Below are 23,596 nucleotides of genomic sequence, written 5' to 3' on the forward strand. Positions count from 1 at the left end.
TGGGTGAAATGCAGTGGATTTGAATTGTTTTGTTCCTAAGCTATCCATAACTTCCTTGAATAATTTTGATGTAAAATTTCACCCTTAATCTGTAGTATCGCTGTGGATTGTCCATATCTAGTAATTCTTCTACAATCCTTTTAGTCGTAATATTGTGTAATGGAATGGCCTCTAGAAATCTAATGTTCACATCCATTATTGTTGACAAATATTGATTCCCACTTTCTGTTTTAGGGAGGAGTCCTACGCAATCAATTAAGACCCTTGTGAAAGGTTTCTCAAACACGGAAAAGGGTATTAAATGTGCTGGTTTTATTACCGCCTGAAGTTTTCCAATTACCTGACATGTTATGACATGTCTGGCAAAATTCAACTACATTCTGATGCAGTCCAGGCCAGTAAAAATGTTTTTTGTATTTTAGCTTGAGTTTTTCTTAACCCTAAATGACCTCCTACTGGTAATTCATGTGCTACTCACAACACCTCCTTCTATGACCCACTGGTAATACAACTTGATGAACCTCTGCCCATTTCGCATCTGCCAGAATATGTAATGGTCTCCATTTCCTCATTAAGATATCATTTTTAAGAAAATAACATTCCGGAATACATTCAGATTCTTCTGTGCATGTTTTTTTTAATACAATTGCTTCAGATTTTCAGATTTCTGTTGTAACTTAGTTATTTTCTCTTGAGCTAAAAATATTCACACTGTCCTTCACCTGTTCTTGCTTTGGCTCAACCATTCGATCAAACATGGTCTCTGATAATTCTACTTCAACTTTCTTATCTGAATTCTTTGATTTCTACTCCTGTTTCAACTGGTGGCTTTGTGATCTTGTTATCACACAGTCAGGAAAAATCCCAGGATATACTTCCTATAATACCTCAGTTGCCTGATTCTCCATTGACTTTTCAACCACAGTAGGCAGCACTCTTACCTGTGATTCGGCTACATCGTTACCAAGGATAAATTTTATTCTTGGAGCTGAGAGTTTCTCCAGTACTCCTACCACCTCTTCTCCACTTTTAATTGGACATTCCAATCACACTCTACAAAATGGAACGCTTCTCTCATCATGGATTCCACATACTAGCACTTTTTCTGGCAATAGTTCTTCTGAGTCACATACCTCCTCATCTCTCAACATCAAAGATTGACATGATCCTGTATCTTTTAATACAATAACTTCTTTATCTGCTGCTCCTGACCTATGTGAGTAGGTAGACCTTACCTTTGCAAGTAAATCATTTAAGAAGATCTGGCACTTCCTTCTCAACCAGTCTCTGACTATGTTGTATATTCCCGTGCATCATTTTAGCCTCTACTGTGCTTTCCGTTACCACTTTATCAAAATTCACTGGCTTATCCTGTTTTCCTACATCCGTCTTCCCAGTGCCTTTTCTAAACCCCCAACACTGTGACTTTATGTGGCCTACTTTATTGCAGTCAAAACACATGAGGTTTTTAACTTCTCTTTCCCTGCATGGGTTTCCTTTTTACCCTGTGGTAAGCTGTCTTTATTATCTTCAATGAGATCTACTTTTCCCTTAGCACCTGAGAATTTCTCTTTTCCCCAATTTATATCCCTCATGGAGTGAAACTGATGTCAGAAGCCAAACTTTGATTTTGAACCAACTCATAAATATCCGCCATTTCGGCTGGTAATCTTGCAAATTTAACTCTCGGCTGGTTCCACATCAGTTCTCACTACCTCAGGAAGTGAACTTTTGAGCTCCTCCAAAATATTCTTTCTCAAATAAATGAAAAAGGCTTCTACATCCTTCACATCAAATTTAGGTAATGCTTGGATATATTTCATCAGATCCACAGCAGGCCTTTCTCTACAGTGGATTTGCTCATCATCACTATCCTCCTCACCAAGCCTACCTTCTGCTAACACCTCCATCCTTTTCAGCCAACTTCTGAGGTTCGAAGTCTCTTTCTCCATTTCTTCTTCTTTTAACCATAAATCAAACTGTTTCAGCTCCTTTCAACGTTCATTCTGCTTCACCTGCAAGTGAGTTCTAGCAATTTCCAAAGATTCAGAGGGAATTTACAGCAAATTTAAATGTTGAGCTATTGCTGTAATTACCTCTCCTTTTCTCACAGATGAAGGCAACCTCAACTCCAGCTTCTCTGCCAATTCCAACAGCTTTGCCTCGCTCACCTTTTGTAACACCCCTACAGTCACTTCTTCCACCCCGAGAAAACTCTTAGTGACTAAAAGAGCCATTCCTATTCAAAGCATTGTTTCAACCAACTGAATTCAACACTTGGAAAAAAAGACATTAACACCTACCATTCGCCACCTCTGAGTCTAACAACACTAAACCCAAAGTGGAATTATAGGATCAATGCCAGACGAGCTACCAATCTGTTATGGAACCAGGCCAGACCCTCTCAAAATATTTTCAGAAGGTAGCCTAGACCCTAATTTTTTGTAATTTTAAGCACAGATGTGGAGTGGGTGTTCCAGATGTGATGCAACTGGTCAAACCACTTGGCTTAAGTAACACAATTTATTTAAACACTACAGTTGAAGTACAAACAGAAGAAAGAAGAATTTGGAATTACTTAACTATGGGAAACCTCAACTGACCCGATACAGTAACGACTACTAATTAACTGTTCCAATTCAGTAACATCCTATAAACACAGCCCTTGGCAAAAAGGACAAAATAGCCTTTTTAATGTGACAGCATTGTCACAATACGAACCTTTGCAAATCATGCACTAGCATATCCATATTGTAAAAAGTTGAGCTCCTGGCATTGATCCACGTGGCATACCATTTGTTATATCAGGAAAAAGTGAGGTACTCAAGATTCTGAGGGGTTTTAAGGGCAACCAGATTATGTAAATTTAAGTTATCTGACAATGGAAGAATATGGAGATTTAAGAAAAACATCAAGCTTTTTGACATTTACTACCTTAAAGGTGAACAAAGATTTACTAATGTTCAAAAGAAAATTCTGCATTTACAATTAGAAGAAAAATATTGCAAGGGAACAAATAGATACAGGAAAACCTAATTAGATACATCTTTTCAACACAAGTATGAAAAAAAAGAAAGAACTGCAGATGATGGAGATCAGAAACAAAAACATATATTGCTGAAAAAACTCAGCAAGTCTGACAGCATCTATGGAGAGAAATCAGAGTTAATGTTTCAGGTCCAGTGACGCTTCTTCAGAACTCAAGTGTGATGGGCTGGATGACCTCCTTGTGTTGCACGATCCTTCAAGTTTTGTTTCACTGTTCAACAAGCATTTGAGTTGCATTGAGTAACATTAGTCAGCAATGACATAAGCAAATACTGTTGATCATTTTCTATCTATAGAGTTAGGCAACTGTGTTAGCCTTCTGTCATGGCAGAATGGGGTAGGTGCTGGAAATCAAGCCACACTATCCCTAGAGATGTCACAAATGTGAAAAGATTTAATCAGACTATCCAAAGTCCCTAACTTATGACTGATGAACCCAGATTTAAAACAAAAATGCATGAAATCACTGTACTTGGCAAGAAAACAGCTTATTGCAAAAAGGTGATTTTTTTTGTAAATATATTTGCAAATTTTTTTAACTTATAAAATTATTGAAAAATACAATCAATAACAAATATCAGTATAATAAAAAGAAAAAAAACAAATTACAATGCAACTACTGTCTGCTAACTACTAACCTACCCTATAATACAAAACAAACCCGAACACTGTGCAGAGCAATACCAATAAATTAGTAAATAACTATAGATAAAAAAACCCAAAAAAACCAAAATAAACACAAAATACAGAACAGCTATGCTTGGCACAGAGCTCCCAAAGGAACGGGAGCATAGTATATATACCCATATTAACTCAGGAGACCCCCTTCAGGACCCAGGGCTTGACAAACTAACCATTCTGGTTAAACAAACGCCCTAGTTAAGATAACTGACAAATCTATATCTAAATAACTCTAGTAGGGCTGCCATGTCTTATAAAAACGGTCTGTTGTGTGGTGCACCATGTTTGTAAAAATGTCCAAGGGAATGTGCACCATAATTAATTGCTGCTGTCCCAGCAAGCCCGGCGGGTTGTCAGACATCCAGTTCATCAGAATATTCTTCCGTGCACAGTATGCAAGAATATTAAATAGTTTCTTCCCATGCCCGTCTAAAGATGGTAAATTTGGTAGACCTAAGAGGAGGAATATCGGGTCTACTTTGACTTTAGTCCTCAAAACCCTCCCTATGTCTCCTGCCACAGCGCTCTAATAAACACGGAGCCTATGGCAAGTCTTGAAGCAAGGGGTAAGAGTACCTACACTTATTTTACATTTGGGGCACATTGAAGATGCCCCTTTATTAAACTTTGCCAGATGGTCTGGTGCCAGATGAGCCCTGTGCAGAACTTTTAACTGCATAGCACATGTCCTATTACAGATTGAGATCTTTCGAGTATTCTCCCATATGTTCTCCCATATATCAGAAGAGATCTCCACTCCTAGCTCTTGCTCCCAGACCTCACATAACTGATTAATATCCTGCCAGGCCCAGCAGGCAATAGAGGGCATTAACCGAAAGGGTGCTTGTGGAGCGTAGCAACAACCTCTCTGTATCTGGCTTATAAGGGCTTGTGAGAAGCGTAGTCTTCTTCTGGATGAAATCCCTAACATGAAAAATAAAACAGAAAAGATCTTTGCTGGGCAACCCGTATTTGAAGCTCAGTTGCTCAAAAGACATCATAACCCCCTCAAACAAGTCCCTCAAACTAGAAACTCCTCTCGCTGCTCATAGTTTGAACCCGGAGTCCATCATCCCTGGTTGGAACCCTGGAATGCCAACTATAGGTGTAAGTGGCGAAGTCTTGGATAAACAACCCTCACTCTGATGCATCATCGTCCATGCCTTGACTGTACTAATGACAATGGAGTTCTGGCAGTGGTCCATAACTGTCCTCATCTTATCCATGAACAACAGGTTAACAAGAGGGCACTTTGCCTGGGAGGCCTCAATATCCAGCCATATTGAGTTTGGATCGTTACCTATCCAATCACAGACAAAGGACAGCAGGAAACTCAATTGATACCTCCTGATGTCTGGGAAATCAACTCCTCCCCCTCCTTGAGGCAACTGCAATTTAGTAAGTTTGATGAGGGGCCGTCCACGATGCCAGACAAAGGAACTACACCATCCCATAAGCTTCCGTAGTGTTGACATGGGAAACATTATAGGGAGCATACGCATGGGGTAAAGCAAACGAGGAAGAACATTCAGCTTAATGAGAGATATTCGGCTCAGCCATGAAATTGGAAGAGCCTCCCATCTCTGGAGATCTCACCTAATATTGTTGAGCAAGTGAGCAAAGTTAATCCGAAATAACAGATCAAACTTGGGGGTAATAAAAATGCCTAGGTATCGGAACCCTGCCTGTGACCACTTAAAAGGGGACTTAGGGCCACCTTCAACTTCTGGTACATCCTTAAGGTTCCCCAAAGGCATCGCCTCCGATTTTGCAAAGTTAATCTTATATCCTGAAATAGCCCCAAATGAATTGACACATTGTATCAAATGGGGTACGGAGGTCATCGGGTTCGATAAAAAGAGAAGGACATCATCTGCATACAGTGTAATCTTGTGTGCCCTCGATCCCACTTCCAGAGCAGTTATGTGGACGTTCTGACAAATGGCCTCTGCCAGCGGCTCTATCACTAACATAAACAACACTTAGGGGGGCAGCCTTGGCGATATAAAACCTCTACCCACCTAGCAAAGACCCCACCCAACCCAAACTAAGACATAAAAAAGATACGGCCATTCCACCCGGACAAATGCTTTCTCTGCATCTAAGGAAATCACCAACCCCTGAATCGATCGTTGCTGACAAATTTGGACCATATTCAGTAACCTTCTAATATTATTAGAGGACCTGCGGCCCTTTATAAAGCCTGTCTGGTCCTCTTTAACAATATGGGGCAACACCTTTTCCAATCTCAGCGCCAGGATCTTGGGACAGAATCTTCAAATCTGAATTTAATAGGCAGATAGGCCTGTATGAGGCACAATCCTCAGGAAACTTCCCCTTCTTAAGAATTAAGGAAGTACTAGCTTCTCTCAAAGATAGTGGTAGGCATTCATGCATATTGGAGTGGTTGTACATCTCCAACATTGGCCCTGACAGAATCCCTGTAAACTCCTTATAAAACTCACCCAGGAGACCATCAGGGCCAGGCATTTTCTCACTCTGATGTTGCCTAGCTGCCTCCTATATTTCCTGAACTGTCAAGGGAGCATTAAGGAGAGAGGCCTGTTCCAAGGTTACCCCGGGAGGTCAAGGTTCTTAAAAAAGGTCTCCATTTTAGCCCTCCTGTCCTCGTAACCTTTAGACTGATACAATTCAGAGTAAAAGCTCAGAAAACCCTCATTAATCTTTTTAGTATCATATGTAAGGACCCTGGCACTGTCTCTGATTGAAGTACTGGATTGGGGAGCACGCATTTTCCTAGTCAGGTATGCTAAATACTTCCGACCCACCCTCCCATTCTGGCACTTTCCCCTGCCACCACAGGAACTGTAAAACCTGTGCCCACACCTCCTCCCTCACCTCTATCCAAGGCCCTAAAGGAGCCTTCCACATCCATCAAAGTTTCACCTGCACATCCACCAATATCATTTATTGTATCCGTTGCTCCCGATGTGGTCTCCTCTACATTGGGGAGACCGGGCGCCTCCTAGCAGAGCGCTTTAAGGAACATCTCCGAGACACCCGCACCAATCAACCAAACCGCCCGGTGGCCCAACATTTCAACTCCCCCTCCCACTCTGCCGAGGACATAGAGGTCCTGGGCCTCCTTCACCGCCGCTCCCTCACCACCAGACGCCTGGAGGAAGAACGCCTCATCTTCCGCCTCGGAACACTTCAACCCCAGGGCATCAATGTGGACTTCAACAGCTTCCTCATTTCCCCTTCCCCCACCTCATCCTAGTTTCAAACTTCCAGCTCAGTTACTGTCTCCTTGACTTGTCCGACCTGCCTATCTTCTTTTCCACCTATCCACTCCACCCTCTCCTCCTTGACCTATCACCTTCATCTCCTCCCCCACTCACCCATTGTACTCTATGCTACTCTCTCCCCACCCCCACCCTCCTCTAGCTTATCTCTCCATGCTTCAGGCTCACTGCCTTTATTCCTGATGAAGGGCTTTTGCCCGAAACGTCGATTTCGCTGCTCGTTGGATGCTGCCTGAACTGCTGTGCTCTTCCAGCACCACTAATCCAGTATTTGGTTTTCAGCATCTGCAGTCATTGTTTTTACTTAAATACTTCCCTGGCCTATCCCCATATTCGAACAGCCTTTGTCTAACAAAAGCCAGTTCTTTCTTTGCGTTTTGTGTCAGTATTGAATTCAAGGCAGCCCGGAGGGCTGTGATCTGCTGTAGCTTAGTCACCAAAGGCCGCGCAAAATGTGCCGCCACTGCAGCTTTCAACCGCATCTCAAGTAGACGCCGCTGTTCCTCCTTCTGTCATTTCCAGCTAGCCGAATAGGAAATAGCTAATCCCCTGGCAAAGACCTTGGCAGTCCCCCATAGCATAGACGGACTACTAGCCGTGCCTGAGTTGATAGTCAAGAATTCCTGAAACACCTGCAAAATGTATCCCACAAATTTGGAATCCTTAAGGAGAAAAGGGTCCAAATGCCAGTGCCGCAAACCTAGCCTCTCACTCTTGGCCTTAACCTCCAAATATACCGCTGCGTGATCAGAGATAGCTATATTCCCAATTTTAGAACCATAATCAAATCCAGAAGGGCCGAGGGAGCCAGAAAGAGGTCAATCCTTGTGTGACATTTATGTAGGTTTGGAAAAAAGGTGAAGTCCCCTCCGGTAGGGTAAAGACATCTCCAATTATCCACCAGCCCCAACTCCTCGCATAAGTCAACCACCTGCTTGGCCTGCGAAGAAATAGTTGGGGGCCCACAAGGCAACCTGTCCACTGTTGGATCCAAAAGACAATTAAAATCCCCCCCCCTATAATAATGTGCCGTGTTTCAAAAGCACTCAACTTAGACAAAGCACTAATCAAAAATTTGAGGGGATGCGCCAGAGGACAGTAGACATTTAAAATGCCATATTCCTCCCCACGTATCAGGGCTTTAAGTATCACAAACCGTCCCTGCTCATCTTTCACCTGCTCCAATAATGCGAACAGAAGATTCTTCTGAATAAGTACCGGCACTCCCCTACTTTTAGTAGTAAAGGATGAAAAGAATGCCTGGTCATAACCTCCCTATTGTAATTTTAGGTGTTCCCCATCATCAAGATGGATTTCCTGCAACAAAGTGATATCAACCCTTTCCCTCTTAAGGCTAGAAAGCACCTTTTTCATTTTAACAGGCAAATGACTTCCCTTAATATTCCAGGTGCACCATTTAATAAGACACTTAGCCATATCCCCTTTCAGAGACCCTTGAACCCCTTGGAGGGAGAACCCTGCTTACAAAGCGCCGAGCACAAGTAAATAAAGACTCATAGAGTCGAAGAACTATATATACACATCATAATTATACTATATACATACTCTATCATAATTATAAACAACTATTACTACCAAAAAAAACTACAAAGAAAACCAACTATAAAACCTTGAATGGAAGACTCTTCCCCCTGCCCATAGGGGGCACTCACCCTACCCATCACCTCCTTCACAGCTCCTTCAAACACGGACTGTGCCGCAGCCTTAGGCCAGAAAAAAAACAAGGAGATGATCCTTAAATCAACAGAAAAAAGACCAAGTCAGGATAAGCACTCCACCCATCCCTGGCTTCATGTTACCCTTACTTCTGCCTAAAAGAGAAACAGAACAAATGAAAAAAAAAGGGGGAGACAACAAAGGACATTCACAAAATTTCCCATGAGAAAATCCAGTTATTAAAAAAAAGAACAACTTATTCCAAGGCTTTTGCCCCCTTTCCAAAAAAAGAAATTATTAGGGAGAAAGAAAGGAATAAAAAAAGGAAGGGAAAACATGGGGAAAGCAGGAAAACAGAACAAACATTAACCATACTCTTCAGGCCAATCCATCTATTATAAAGCGTCTACAAAGTTTTTAGTTTTATCCACTGAGTCAAATGTATAAACTGAGTACTCGTGGCTGAATGGAGCACTGCAGGGTATCTCATGGAGTACTGGATGCCCAGGTTCCTCAGCCTCTTTTTAACTTCATCGAAGGACTTCCTCTTCTGAATTAAAGCTGCAGAGAAATCCTGGAAAAACATGATTTTTGACCCCTTGTACAGCAGTGCCCTGAGGATCATTTCCCAGTAATCTAGAAGCTTCTATCACTTTTTGCTTGTCCTTATATGAGTGGAAGTGCACTAGGACCGGGCAGGGGCGCTGCACCAGCCCTGACCTGCGCACTGTAACCCGATAAGCTCTTTCAATCTGCAGCCTGCTGGACTCGATGTGAAGGCCCAAAACCTTCGGCAGCCAGTTTTCCAAGAAGCTGACTGGCTGCTCACCTTCAGGGAGGCCGACAATTTAGAGATTTATCCTCCGATCTCTATTTTCGAGGTCGTCGATATGATCTTGCAAGGCCTGCACCTTCGCTCCAGCACCTGGATCCAACTGGATGAGGACTCCTTTGCAGCTTCCGAGGCCTTAGTTCAACCCTCCACGTCCTCCAGCCGCTCCCCAAGGCCATGAATCTCCTGCTCATGCTTCTGCAGCATGGATGCGATAGGTTGGACCTGGGCATGAATCTCCCCACGGATCTCCTCAATCGCAGCCCCAACTTTCAAGGTAAGTCTCTCCATCGCCACAGCCAATTCCTGTGAGTCTGTCAGGTTCAGGAGAGGCTGCTGCTGCTGCTGCAGTCTCTGGTGGGGTAGGTGCTGCAGGAGAGTGTCTCCCCTGCTGCTGTTTGTTGTAAAAAGGTGATTTTAAACTGACAGCAGAACACAAACACAAATTGCGATACGGGACAGCCCTGTCAAATACCCGAGGATATTAAAATTGCTTGACTGCACACCATTGGTGAGAACTGCAGCAAGAAGGTCACTATAAACAAACCTTTACCCATCTGATAAAGGCTTCTCGCAAGCCGCTCAAAAGTATAAAAATGACATGGCCACTCAACCCTATCAAATGTTTTCTCTGCATTTAGAGATCACTAATCCCTGTACAGATAGTTGTTGACATGCTTAGATCACATTGAGTAACCTCCTGACATTATTAGATGATCTGCAGCCCTTATAAAGCCTGTCTGGTCCTCTTTAATAATGCAAGGCAACACAGTTTCTAGCCTTAGTGTAAGAGTCTTAGATTTAATTTTGAAATCAAAGTTCAAAAATGAAATGGGCCTATAGGAAGCACAGCCTTCTGGGTCCTTCCTTTTTTAAGATTTCTTAAGGATGGCGGGAGACGGTCACGACTATATGAATCATTGAACATGCTGAGCATCGGTTCTGACAAAATGCTTATAAATTCTTTATAAAATTCATTGGGAAGACTGTCACGACCAGGCACCTTTCCACTCTGAAGCTGCTTCATACCCTGCTGCACCTCTTGCACTGATAATGGGACATTAAAGAAAGACTCTTGTTCAGGGGTTACACCCGGGAGATCCAGATTCTTGAAAAAAACTCCAGCTTATCCTGCCCATCCTCATAACTTTCAGACTGATATAATTCAGAGTAAAATCTCTGACATGTCATGTTAATCCTTTTAGACTCACGGTTAGGCTTCCAGATTCTTGCAAAAAAACTCCATCTTATCCTCCCCATTCTCACAACTTTCAGACTGATATAATTCAGAGTAAAATCTCTGACATGTCGTGTTAATCCTTTTAGACTCACAGGTTAGGTTTCCAGCACCTTCCATGATTGAGGCGAAGGCTGAAGGGGCGCTCTTTTTTCTGTCAAGATACGCTAAGTTCTTGCCCGACTTATCACCATGCTTAAACAACCTTTGTTTTGCAAACGTAGCTATATGTGAGCATGGAGTTCAGTGTGGACCGAAGTGCTGTGATCCTCTGTAGCTTAACCATCAAAGTTAACCTTCAGCCGTGTTTCAAGCAGACACTCTTGCTACTCACTCTTCTGCTGCTTCCTACTGGCAGAGCAGGAAACAGTTAACCCCCTAGCATAAGCTTTAGCAGTTTTCCAGAGAATGGATGGATGACTGGCCGAGCCTGAATTAGTCTAGGAAAGCCCTGAATTCACTGGAGAAAGACTCAACAAACTTACTATCCTTAACGATCCAGGGATCCATTTGCCAGTGTCCAAAGCTACCATACTGTCCTTACTCTTGACCAATAAGTACACTGGAGTGTGATCAGAGATCGTAATATTGCCAATTGCTCATGATGCGACTGAGTCCAAGTGTGCTGTGGGGGTCAACAAGAGATCAGTCCTGGTGTGATACCTGTGCGGATTGGAGAAAAACGTTACATCCCTGCCTGTAGGGTGGAGACACCTCCAGACGTCCAACAACCCTAGTTCAACACATAAGTCCCCTAACTGCTTAGATTGTAAAGAGGGTATCGGATGGACTTTGGGCAATCTGTCTACCGTGGAATCCATAAGACAATTAAAATTCCCCCCATGATAATATGCTGAGATGCAAGACCAATCATTTAGAGAATGCATCTACCAGGAATTTGAGGTGGTGAGCCAGGGGACAATAAACATTTAAAATACCGCATCCTCCTCCATTTATCAAGACTTTAGGATTAAGAACCTCCCGTATGTTTCTTTAACACACTCTAGTAACATAAATGGGAGATTCCACTTAACAAGTATGGCCACTCCCTTACTCCTCATATTAAAAGATGAGAAATAAACTCGATCATACCCACTCTGCTACAATTTCAAATGTTCCCTATCATCCAGATGTGTCTCTTGCAATAAGGCAATATCCACCCTTACCTTTTTAAGACTGCAGAGTACCTTTTTCCTCTTAATTGACAAGTGTCTCGCCTTAATGTTCCAGGTACACCCTTTAAGCACGTCATTAACCATAACATTCTGTAGCAACATTTAGACTCCAGAGAGGAAAAACTCGTATTACAAATTGCTGAACCTCAATGAAAGTAAATCCACAAACTGCAAAAACTACACAAACTAAAACAGCTACAACTAACAAACCTACAAAACTTTCAAAAACTATGTACAACAAAACAAAAAAAAACAAAATGGCACATGAAATATCAATGGCAGTGAATAGGGGAATTTATCCCCACTCAGAAAGGGTACCTACACACCAAGACCCTGTTTTCCGCCCCATTGCCAATATGGCAATCGGGGTAGTTCAATACCAGATTTAAACCGCCATAGATAGGCATCTAGCCATCTCAATCACCTTCTTAACTCCTCCTGGCTAGGGCTGCACCACAAACACAGGTAGAAAAAGAGAAGAGAAAAAAAGAATAGCAATGTGAACAAAGGGGTTAAAAGTAAATACCTCAGCCATCCCTTGCTATAGCTTAACTTAGAAGCTATAAGTGAATACTCTGTCCATTCCCGAGTGTAATTTAACACAGATTATTACCAACAAAAAAAGGAAACCCCAACCAGACTTCCTATAAGAAGAGCTAACCTGAACAACGCTATTATCAATATCAATTAAATCATCCAGTCTAAGTTAGCGTGTCCACAAAGGTTTTTGCTTTCTTGGGCAAGTCAAATAAGTGTACAGATCCATTAAAGGCAATCCAAAGCAATGCTGGGTACCTTAGAGAGTACTGGATCCCGAGCTCTTTCAATTTTTTCTTGATGCCATCATAGGATTTCCTTTTCCAGATCTTTGCTGCAGAGAAGTCCTGAAAAAACATGATCCTGGAGCCCTTGTGAACCAAAGCCCTTGGATCCTTTTCCTGGGTTCTGGAAGCTTCCAAGACTCTTTGATTGTCTCTATAAGTGTTGGTGAAGGGCTTCTGCCCGAAACGTCGACTTTGCTGCTCCTCGGATGCTGCCTGAACTGCTGTGCTCTTCCAGCACCACTAATCCAAAATCTATAATTGTTGAACCGTACCAGGATAAGGTGAGGGCATTGGTCCAGACCTGGCCTCCGTGCCATGACCTGGTGACCTCCTTCAATCTTCATTTTTACCATTTCAGTTCTCCAAGCTAAGGAATCCCGGCAGCCGCTTCTCGAAGAATTCCACTGGCTGCTCGCCTTCTGTCCCCTCCAGCAGACTGATGATATGAAGATTCTTCTTTCTGCCTCTATTCTCAAGATCATCAACCTGATCAAGTAAACCACGGATTTGCTTTTCCAGGGCTTTGATCCTACACTTAGAAGAGTCACTCTCGGCCTCCGCCACTGTGACTCTGCCTTCGACGTCGTCTGACCTTTTTCTGAAGTTACCTAGATGCTGCTCATGCTTCTGAAACATAGCAGATATTAGGGCCAGCCTTTTCTATATCTGCTTTCCTAGCACCTCGCGAGACTTTGTGAGGTCTGCGACCAAGGCCAGTAAGTAATTGGGTCTGCCGTGTCGGTAGGTTGGGCTGCAGCCCTGGTCTCGGATGAGCTCCTTTCTTTCTTCGGCATTTCCTCGTGACAGGAATGAAGGGAAGTAAGATTTTAAAGTTCTATGGTTATTTCCCAGTAATCTTATGTAGAAATTACTTGACGGGTGCGGGCAACAGCTCTGCCTCGCCTGTGTTGTAGTGCAAAGCTCAGCAAAGTGATCCTTCTAGATTGCTGCCATCTTGGATCCCCAACCAACTTATTTTTAAATGTTGAAACATTTTCCACAGTGTCTTGGTTTAAAGCAGTATCTTTTCCCATTTTTAAGTGCACAGTCCAAAAAACAAAATTCACCTTTTCACTTCAAAAAGGTTGTTGTAAAATGTGTTTTTAGTATCTGTTGTAAGTATGATTGGATCAAAATATTTATCCAAGGACAGACATTATGCTTTGTCATATGACCAAGAATACATTAGAAGTATTTGCTGATACCAATGATCTGAAGATAATTGCCAAATGTGCATGCTCACCTCCAAAAATACTTTGCTTGACACTTTATTTTAATGTATCAGTATATAATTTATTTAAATTTTTTTCATTTTTGTTCATTTGCCCGCTTTTAAATCATACATTTTTTGGAAAAATGTTTGACACTTATGACTTCTACTATGCATGCTCTTGGGCGTAACATTACTGATTACATTGCAATTGAGTGACCTTTCCTACTAACTCTGTCAAATGACTGTACCCCTGCATTCTAGAAGATCGTAAATGTGGACTGCTGACATCTAAATTGCTAACCTCAACTTTGCACTGTGATCTTTTGCAGGAGTATTCAACTGCAAATATGAGTAAATATTTCTAAATTCCATGTTCTTTCAAGAAAGAACTTACCCATATTCAGATTTTCAGGACCTTTTTGTGTAGACATGTTGGGTTCATTTTGCTGACAATAGAACTGCAGGAGACATTGCTGATTACAAAAATGCTTCATTTCTCCCCGCCACTGAACTGATTCAGTCAACTCTCTCTGAGCTTTACAGCAGTCACATCGTGCAGCCTAAAATAGAAAAAGATTAATTCAGGAAAATGGAAAATTCTGAAATATACTGCATTTACTTAAAAGATAGCTACAATTGTTTTCAAGCTGCAATTCCAATCTAAATAATAGATTTAACTGAATCTTCCAATCATTCTGCACATCAAATAGTTTGTCTAATTGGTACAAGTAGTAATGTTCTTGTATTTTGTATTTTTCCATAAAGCAATATTTATATAAGAAATTAACATTTAAAATAATGACATTGCTGACTAATTTTATGTAAAGTAGGCCACCGTTCATGAATTAGATTAATGTTGTCAAGAAAATTAACTTTATTAGGAAATACACAATATAAATTCATAGTAAAAGCAACTATGCGATACCAAACCATTTGTAGATGTCATCAGTAAACAAAAATTACATTGCTTCCTTTGATTTATCATCTATTCTTATTATGGTACAATGCATTTACTTGTACATTAAAATGCCACTTCCAAGGAAATATGGAAAAGAAAGCTGCTGAGGTATATTCATTTGAAAATGACACATGTATCATCCATCATCAATTTATTTTGCTGTGGTACGGATAATTACAAATGGAATTGACATTGTGGCAAATAGATTAGTTAAAATTTGCTTTTATGTAGCATTTAAAAAAGTTACCCATTTTTTATTTTGTAACATTATTGTTGTGAAAAATATATTCTTGTGGATTCTATCACCATTAGGAAGGTCATTGGGTCTGTTCATTTCACTTAATCTGCTCCACAATGTTTATCCACAGTCATTCCAGATAAATTACTCCGATCAATTTTAATCAATAATATTCCCCAATAATGGATCGACATCATATGCCAGTTATGCAAGTTAAGGACTAGATTTAAGAATGTAGGCTGTTTGCAATCTATAAGGCAATTTTGATTATAAAAGCAAATTTGAAATAAGGAAAAATGATTTAAAAATCTATTTAAGAAAATAAACTTCACTGACCTTAAAATACCAGTCTATAAATTTTTTACAACAATCATCACTACAAAAATCTCTTGCTTTTCCATCAATTTCTTTAGCTGCTGCCCGCTTACACATCTGGGAACAGTAACTGCAGGTAACACAGCGCAGACCCAAACGCTTTGCGAAGTCCTGCTTATACAGAAGCTTACAGCCTGAAAACAGAATCGATTATTTTTAAGCAATCTTCCATCCATGTAAACAGGCAAGTTACATAAATATGGCTAAAATCCCAGATATATAGGTTACATAGAGAGATAAATTTATTTTTCCACCCAACAGATAAAATCTTTACTTAGACTTCTTAAAAGATTTTTCAGCCCTGGCAGTATTCTGTAATATACACTTCCACTTTAGTTTCTCAACTGCAATAAAATGTACAAATTACACAAAACTCTTTCCACAAAAGGCAATTGATATTGGATAAACTGATCCAATGGGTGAATGGTCAACTCTCATCCCTATCTTCTGATATTAAATATACAAGATTAAAAATTAATTCTAATCAAACAGAAATTTGGGGAAAATGTTCAAAATTACTTCTCTCATTAGGCCAAGTACATTGCAAGACAACCTACCTTCACTACAGAATGCTTTCTTTACTCCTGAGAACTTCACAGTTTCGTGTACAGTTTTCTCTTCCTGGCAATATTCACAGTAAGACACTATGCAGTGGAGTTTCTTGTAATCCTCACAGCACAGTTTACTGCAGAACTGAAATACATGATTCTGAAAAAAATGTAAATGACATTTTATTTACATTCTTTTCATAAAATAAACTAACCAAAATAACTAAGGTGCTATGATGAAAGCACTTTTGACTTCCCATGTTTGAATCATATTTGGCAGTACTTGGTGTTCTTCCCTAATCAGGTTCCACGATTTCAGTTTGAAACGTTTTGGGACTTTTCTTGGATTTTTTTTCTATATGTCACTCCAACCATTTTTCTCACTACCTTAAAAGGTACAGATCATTTTCAAGCTAAGTGGAGGGCTTGGGAATACATGATGGACACTCAAAATAGGTTGTAGTTTTCAAAACTTATTTCATAAGTAGCCTGAGTTAATTTCATAAATCTAAAGATCAACCATGTTAGCCTTTGTCCTTGTAAATTCATTTTCTAGATCCCTGTCTTGTCATTTCCATACAACCATAAAAAACACTCTATGTATTGCCCTCTCCAAATATGTTTTTACCATTTCCCAACTCTAACCTTACTTCACCCTCTAATCCAACTTCCCAGTTGGTGTCCACTGAATATGAAATTTCTCCTCATTCAAAGATAAACTCACTTTCATTTATCATTTTTGAATTTCTGAAGAGAATCAGTGTGACTGTCCCATAATACTACTCAAAAGCCATCTGCAGCTAGTTACAGCATTTACATTAAAATTTATTTCCACCTTACCTCCCATTCCAATAGCTCTGGCTTAGCACTGAATCCAGTTTTGCAGTAGGTACACTTCAGTTGCACTTCACTTGTAACAACCTGACCATTTGTTGTTGTTTGTACACTGTAAGACTAAAGCGTAATCATGATAAATATTACATCCACATTAATAGGTTCTTCCAATTCTCTCCAGATGTATTTTCAAGAGCCATGGCCTTGATACAAACACAAGCCTGTGATCATAAGACTATAAGATATAAGAGCAGAATTAGGCCATTTGGCCCACTGCTTCGACACAAAAAAAAATAGGCCAGTTTCTGGCCACTATTGAACATCTGATCTATCAATCCGGATGATAGCAATGACTGGTTGACGTTCAAACCCACTGCCAGGCTTCAAATGCAAACATTTTGAAGGGAACAAGAGTCTTCAGATATGGCTACTGGTTGTTAAATGGAAATACAACAATGATGTTCTTCAACTGCATCTAAAAAGCTAAGAAAAATTCAAAGTATGCTAATGTCAGGTAAGGCATGATTTATCAAGAACAGTGGTCTCCAATACATAGATTATGACTGACTAGCCAATCATCAAGTGTCTGGCAGTAAATCTCACCACCAACCTGCAATCCTTCACCTAGCCATCTCTGACAATTGATTTCACTGTCTGCATTCCTTTGTTGAATGCATGTCAACTTTTGTCACTGCATGACTTCTGCTCTCAGAAGTTGCACAGCTAGAGAAATGTGTACGCTGTTAAGAGGCCTTGCCAGCTTTTTTATTGTGTTTCAGTTTTGTCCAAAGGGAAGATTATTGCTGGGTAAAGTAAGCTTTTTGGCAGCAATGAATACAAATGAATAACAAATAATCTTGGAATTGATGTGTGAAGCCAGTATATTATAGTATAAGAAACACAGAAGGTGACAGTCCTTCTAGGACTATTGGCAAGTGCAGCTCAACTAGTCCTACTTATCTGGGTGCTCACTGTAGACCTGCAGTTTCTTTTCCTTCAGCTATTCATTTAATAGACCCATGCAGGACAAAAAACAGTTACAGGGAATGTTACTGAATAACGCAAGCAACCGGGGTCCCAGGTACAAACTGCAACACAAAAGTGGCTTCCCATGCCACCACACTTGAAAACAGCCATTAGCATTCAGGATGTTCCAAAGATGGGGATCAAGAGTCCTACTTGCAGCGTGACCAGCAGAATAACACCACAAACTAGAAGTTGAAGCAATAATAATAGATAATCCTCAACAATCCCAAAATAAATTTTCTGATTCAATATGTGGATGTACCTACTAGAGCTTGACCTACTCTTGGGAAATAAGGCAGGGCAGGTGACTGAGGTGTCAGTGGGGGAGCACTTTGAGGCCAGCGACCATAATTCTATTAGTTTTAAAACAGTGATGGAAAAGGATAGACCAGATCTAAAAGTTGAAGTTCTAAATTGGAGGAAGGCCAATTTTGACGGTATTAGGCAAGAACTTTCAAAAGCTGATTGGAGGCAGATGTTCGCAGGTAAAGGGACAGCTGGAAAATGGGAAGTCTTCAGAAATGAGATAACGAAAGCCGAGAGACAGTATATTTCTATTAGGGTGAAAGGAAAGGCCGGTAAAGTGTAGGGAAAACTGGATGACTAGAGAAATTGAGCGTTTGGTTAAGAAAAAGAAGGAAGCATACGTCAGGTATAGACAAGATAGATCGAATGGGTCCTTAAAAGAGTATAAAGGCAGTAGGAGTATACTTAAAAGGGAAATCAGGATGGCAAAAAGGGGACATGAGAAAGCTTTGGCAAATAGAGTTAAGGAGAATCCAAAGGGCTTTTATAAATACATTATGGACAAAAAGTTAAATAGGGAGAGAGTAGGATGCCTCAAAGATCAGCAAGGTGGCCTTTGTGTGGAGCCGCAGGAGATGAGTCAGATACTAAACGAGTATTTTGTATCAGTGGAAAAGGACATGGAAGATATAGAATGTAGGAAAATAGATGGTGACATCTTCAATAATGTCCATATTACAGAGGAGGAAGTGCTGGATATCTTGAAACGCATAAAAGTGGATAAATTGCTAGGACCTGATCAGGTGTACCCTAGAACGCTGTGGGAAGCTAGGGAAGTGATTGGTGGGCCCCTTGCTGAGATATTTGTATCATCGAAAGTCATAAGTGAGGTGCTGGAAGACTGGAAGTAGGCTAAAATGGTGCCCCTGTTTAAGAAGGGTGGTAAGGACAAGCCAGGGAACTATAGACCGGTGAGCTTGACATCAGTTGTGGGCAAATTGTTGGAGGGAATCCTGAGGGACAGGATGTACATGTATTTGGAAAGGCAAGGACTGATTAGGGATAGTCAACATGGCTTTGTGTAAGGGGAATCATGTCTCAAAAACTTGATTGAGTTTTTTGAAGAAGTAACAAAGAGGATTAATGAGGGCAGAGCGGCGGACGTGATCTATATGGAATTCAGTAAGGCATTCGACAAGGTTCCCCATGGGAGGCTGGTTGGCAGGTTAGATCTCATGGAATACATGGAGAATTAGCCATTTGGATACAGAATTGGCTCAAAGTTATAAGACAGAGGGTGGTGGTGGAAGGTTGCTTTTCAGACTGGAGTCCTGCGACCAGTGGATTGCCACAAGGATTGGTGCTGGATCCACTAGTTATTTATATAAATGATTTGGATGTGAGCATAAGAGATATACTTATTAAGTTTGCAGATGATACTAAAATTGGAGGTGTAGTGGACAGCAAAGAAGGTTACCTCAGATTACAACAAGATCGCGATCATATGGGCCAATGGGCTGAGGAAAGGCAGATGGAGTTTAAGTTAAATAAATGCAAGGTACTGCACTTTGGGAAAGCAAATCTTAGCAGGATTTATACACTTAATGGTAAGGTGCTAGGGAGTGTTGCTGAACGAAGAGACCTTGGAGTGGAGGTTCATAGCTCTGTGAAAGTGGAGTTGCAGGTAGATAGGATAGTTAAGAAGGCGTTTGGTATGCTTTCCTTTATTGGTCAGAGTATTGAGTACAGGAGTTGGGAGGTCGTATTGCAGCTGTATAAGACATTGGTTAGGCCACTTTTGGTCTGGTCCTATTAGAAGGATGTTGTGAAATTTGAAATGGTTCAGAAAAGATTTACAAGGATGTTGCCAGGGTTGGAGGATTTGAGCTATCAGGAAAGGTTGAATAGGCTGGGACTGTTTTCCCTGGAGCATCGGAGGCTGAGGGGTGACCTTATAGCGGGTTATAAAATCATGAGGGGCATGGATAGAATAAATAGACAAAGTCTCTTCCCTGGAGTTGGGGAGTCCAGAACTGAAGGGCATAGGTTTAGGATGAGAGAGGAATGATACAAAAGAGACCTAAGGGACAACTTTTTCATGCAGAGGGTGGTACATGTATGGAGGCTAGTACGATTGCAACATTTAAAAGGCATCTGGATGGATATATGAATAGGAAGGGTTGGGTGGGACTAGATTGGGTTGGGATATCTGGTCGGCATAGATGAGTTGGACCAAAAGAATCCGTTCCTGTGCTGCACATCTGTATGACTTTAAATGAAAAATGTGCAACTTCCACATAGAAAGGGAAAATGAATTTTTGCTCAAAACTGTTAAAGTGCATTTGACTTATAAATCAACAAAATATATTAATCAATAAAAAAGGGAATTTGGAACAACATGACACAATAATGCACTGTAAATTCAAGAACAGATTTCCTTTGAATAGCATGCATTGGACAAAGGAAGTTGACAAGCTGAAGGCGGTTTTGAAAGCACAGCGGGTAAGATCTGCACTGAAATGTCATTTCACTTTTGCCATCTACTGGCAAACACAAAAAAATCATTCACAGATGGTGAAGTAGTCAAAGAAACAGAGATTGTGGTGGCTGACTCTTTATTCAAAGACTTTACGAACAAACAGCATACAAGAGCATGTCACTTGATGGAAAGCAGCAACGCAAGCAGAAATTTTCTCCAGACATCTTTCAGCAACTACAGACGACCTGAAGGTTTGTAAATGCTTTACACTGCAGTTGGATGAATTCACTGACATGACTGACAAAGCCCAGCTGTTTGTTTGTTTTTGTGTACCCTGTATATGGTTTTTAAGGTTATAATAACTAAAAAGGATCAATTTCCCACCCTTTAGCCCCTTAAAGAAAGAATAAATGGTAAGGATATCTAAAATAATTCAAAAGGTATGTACTTGAGAAAAACATTCCAATCAGAAACTGGTTTCCATAATAACTAATGGTGCATCATCCATGCTTGGTGTAAATGTTTGTTGTAGCTTATATCTTGCATAAATGATCCTGATTTCCTCTGTTTTGCCAATAGCCAATTCAAAACCCACCAGCAGCATTAGTGAGCAAGTTAATAAAATTGTTAAGATTACAAACTTGATTTCATCAAGAGCCCTTCAACACGACTTGTTTAAATCCTCAGTTGATGTTGCCTACGGTGAACTGTTGCTCCATGCAGATATGAAGTGGTTAAGGGAAGGTCCTGCAAAGAAGTTTAGATCTGATGCCTAAAATCATAATTTTTCTTTAATCAAGGAATGAAGTACGCAACAAGCTATCAAATTGCTTCAGTTCCTAACAGATGTAACATTGAAATTGAATGAGCTGAATTGTGAATTACAGGGACAGCATAGAGACTTGGCACATGTGACCAGCTCTCTTAATGCATTCAAATTGAAACTGGGTCTATGGCACTCCCAGTTAAAAAACAAAACGCCGCAATACTTCAAGTTTGGAGAAACTAATAGAAAAAAAAATCAAAGACAAAAGAAAACTGGTTCTAACCAGAAAACTTCTGTGTATACCTAAGGAAGTGAGTAGAGTATTTCACCAGACAATTTCAGGAATTAGATGTGATGAAACAAATTGTCATGATTGTCTTAAATCCATTCCTTCAAGCAGAAATTGGTGGGTTGGCTACCAAATTCCATTTGGTGTTTGATTAACAAAGCAGTGAAGTTGTAATGGAGATAATTACTGTACAAGATGATATTCAAGGGACAGCAATTTTTGAGGACTCTTAAACAGAGAAATATACCAATTCCTAATATACCTGTGTTTTTAAAGTAAAGGCTTATTTTGACCCCACATACCTCTGTGAGGTAGCATTTCCCCAAATGAAGATAAACAAGTTAATCTCTTGCATCCACTTGACAGACACCCATATGATCACTGCATATGACTAGCAATTACAACCCAGACTTCAAGGCACTGGTAGACGATGTGAAGTCACAGATGTTACAAAAGCTTGGTGAGTAGGGGACAAAATTAATATTTATATATACTTGGTTTCAAATTTTTATAGAACTAAAAATAATTGTTTATTCTATTTTTTCTTTGGGGTAGATCTTGGATTGCATTTAAATTCAAAAGCGATCTTGTTCTTCAAAAGGTTGGAGACCACTGATCTAGACCCTGGATACATTCTTTCAACAAAATTAACACACTTTATCACAGACTTACAACAAAACAATCTATGCAGGTGATGCACATTCTGTTATTTATGGACAATAACTATTTCAAATTTATTTGTAGATTGAATGTCAATAATACAGCAGGAACTTATGTATCAGATGTATTAGACGATAGTTGAACTGCACATTCATTCCTCTATCACATAAACACAGCAAAACTGAAAACTTACTGAATGCTTTTAAAATAGTTGTCTTAAGTCAAGATTTTGAGAATAAGACATGAATTACAACTTGATATTAAGTAATTTAGCGACAAAAACAAAACATATAAACCTGAAATTTAGCCACACAGCTAGAGCTGCAGAAGTTGTACAGTTTTCCGTCAGGCATTGTGGCTTGATATTGAGGCAAAGCACTTCTTTTACAAAAGTGGCAAGATCCCATACCTAAAACAAGATGATCAAAATTTCTGTGAGATTTCAATGTGCAACATGTTGACCTCACTGTAAATAATTATAAAATCATAACCATAACACTAAATATCTATCAAATATGTGCCCATTTCTGTTTCATGCAGAACATGCCAGAACATTTTGGCAAGAACATGTCAGGTAGACCTTCAATTTTGATTCATTATTAGAAATAAAGAGCTAGAAGGTTAAAAGCATTTGATCAACCAGGAAAAGGTACCAAGAAATTCTGGAAAACTGTTTCAGTGGGCTATGACATGCCAAACATAGGACTATAAAAGGTTTATAAAGCATGAGGAGATACAGCATAATCTGTAAAGGATCGCATACTCTGCAAAAGGTGAGGCTGAGATAATGGCCTGAAGAGTTAGTGGTAAGAAATACTGGTAAATAAGGCACAATTTAAGATTAGATGAAAATTGGAAAACTGGGAGGTGAGCTCGGAATAACAAGCAACAATATGTTATTTGACAAGGCTAGGGATTTCAGCTGAATCCAATCCTGATTTCATTCAATGCACTTAATAGGGATGTCCAAACCATTTGTTTAAACAAGTCTTTTGACTGTCTTTCATAGAGGACTGAAGAACAAATATAAGGAATTAAGGTACAAATGGCAAATGGAATGTTTCAGTTGTGAAGTAATAGCAATGTGGGTGCCCCTGCACTCTCGGGACAACAATTGTTCAAGACTGCAACTCATCACCACCTTCTGCAGGCAATTAGGAATGGGGAATAAATGTTGACTTATTCAGTGACATCTTCAGTCGATGAATAAATAAAACAAATACA

At 40.2% G+C, this 23,596-nt stretch overlaps 1 protein-coding gene across 3 annotated transcripts in view; it reads right to left on the reverse strand.

Annotated features, from left to right (window-relative positions):
- The window catches only part of zmym2 (zinc finger, MYM-type 2), a 163,295-nt gene that overhangs the window by 59,609 nt on the left and 80,090 nt on the right, over positions 1 to 23,596 (reverse strand). For all 3 annotated transcript variants that reach the window (XM_072577409.1, XM_072577410.1, XM_072577411.1), the window contains 5 exons: positions 22,669 to 22,781; positions 16,913 to 17,026; positions 16,082 to 16,232; positions 15,486 to 15,658; positions 14,348 to 14,513 (listed from right to left, as the gene is read on the reverse strand). In XM_072577409.1, coding sequence (XP_072433510.1) covers positions 14,348 to 14,513; positions 15,486 to 15,658; positions 16,082 to 16,232; positions 16,913 to 17,026; positions 22,669 to 22,781 — 717 coding nt within the window. The remainder of the gene's footprint in view (positions 1 to 14,347; positions 14,514 to 15,485; positions 15,659 to 16,081; positions 16,233 to 16,912; positions 17,027 to 22,668; positions 22,782 to 23,596) is intronic.

Source organism: Chiloscyllium punctatum, chromosome 9 (assembly GCF_047496795.1).
Source record: "Chiloscyllium punctatum isolate Juve2018m chromosome 9, sChiPun1.3, whole genome shotgun sequence".
Classification (NCBI taxonomy): domain Eukaryota; kingdom Metazoa; phylum Chordata; class Chondrichthyes; order Orectolobiformes; family Hemiscylliidae; genus Chiloscyllium; species Chiloscyllium punctatum.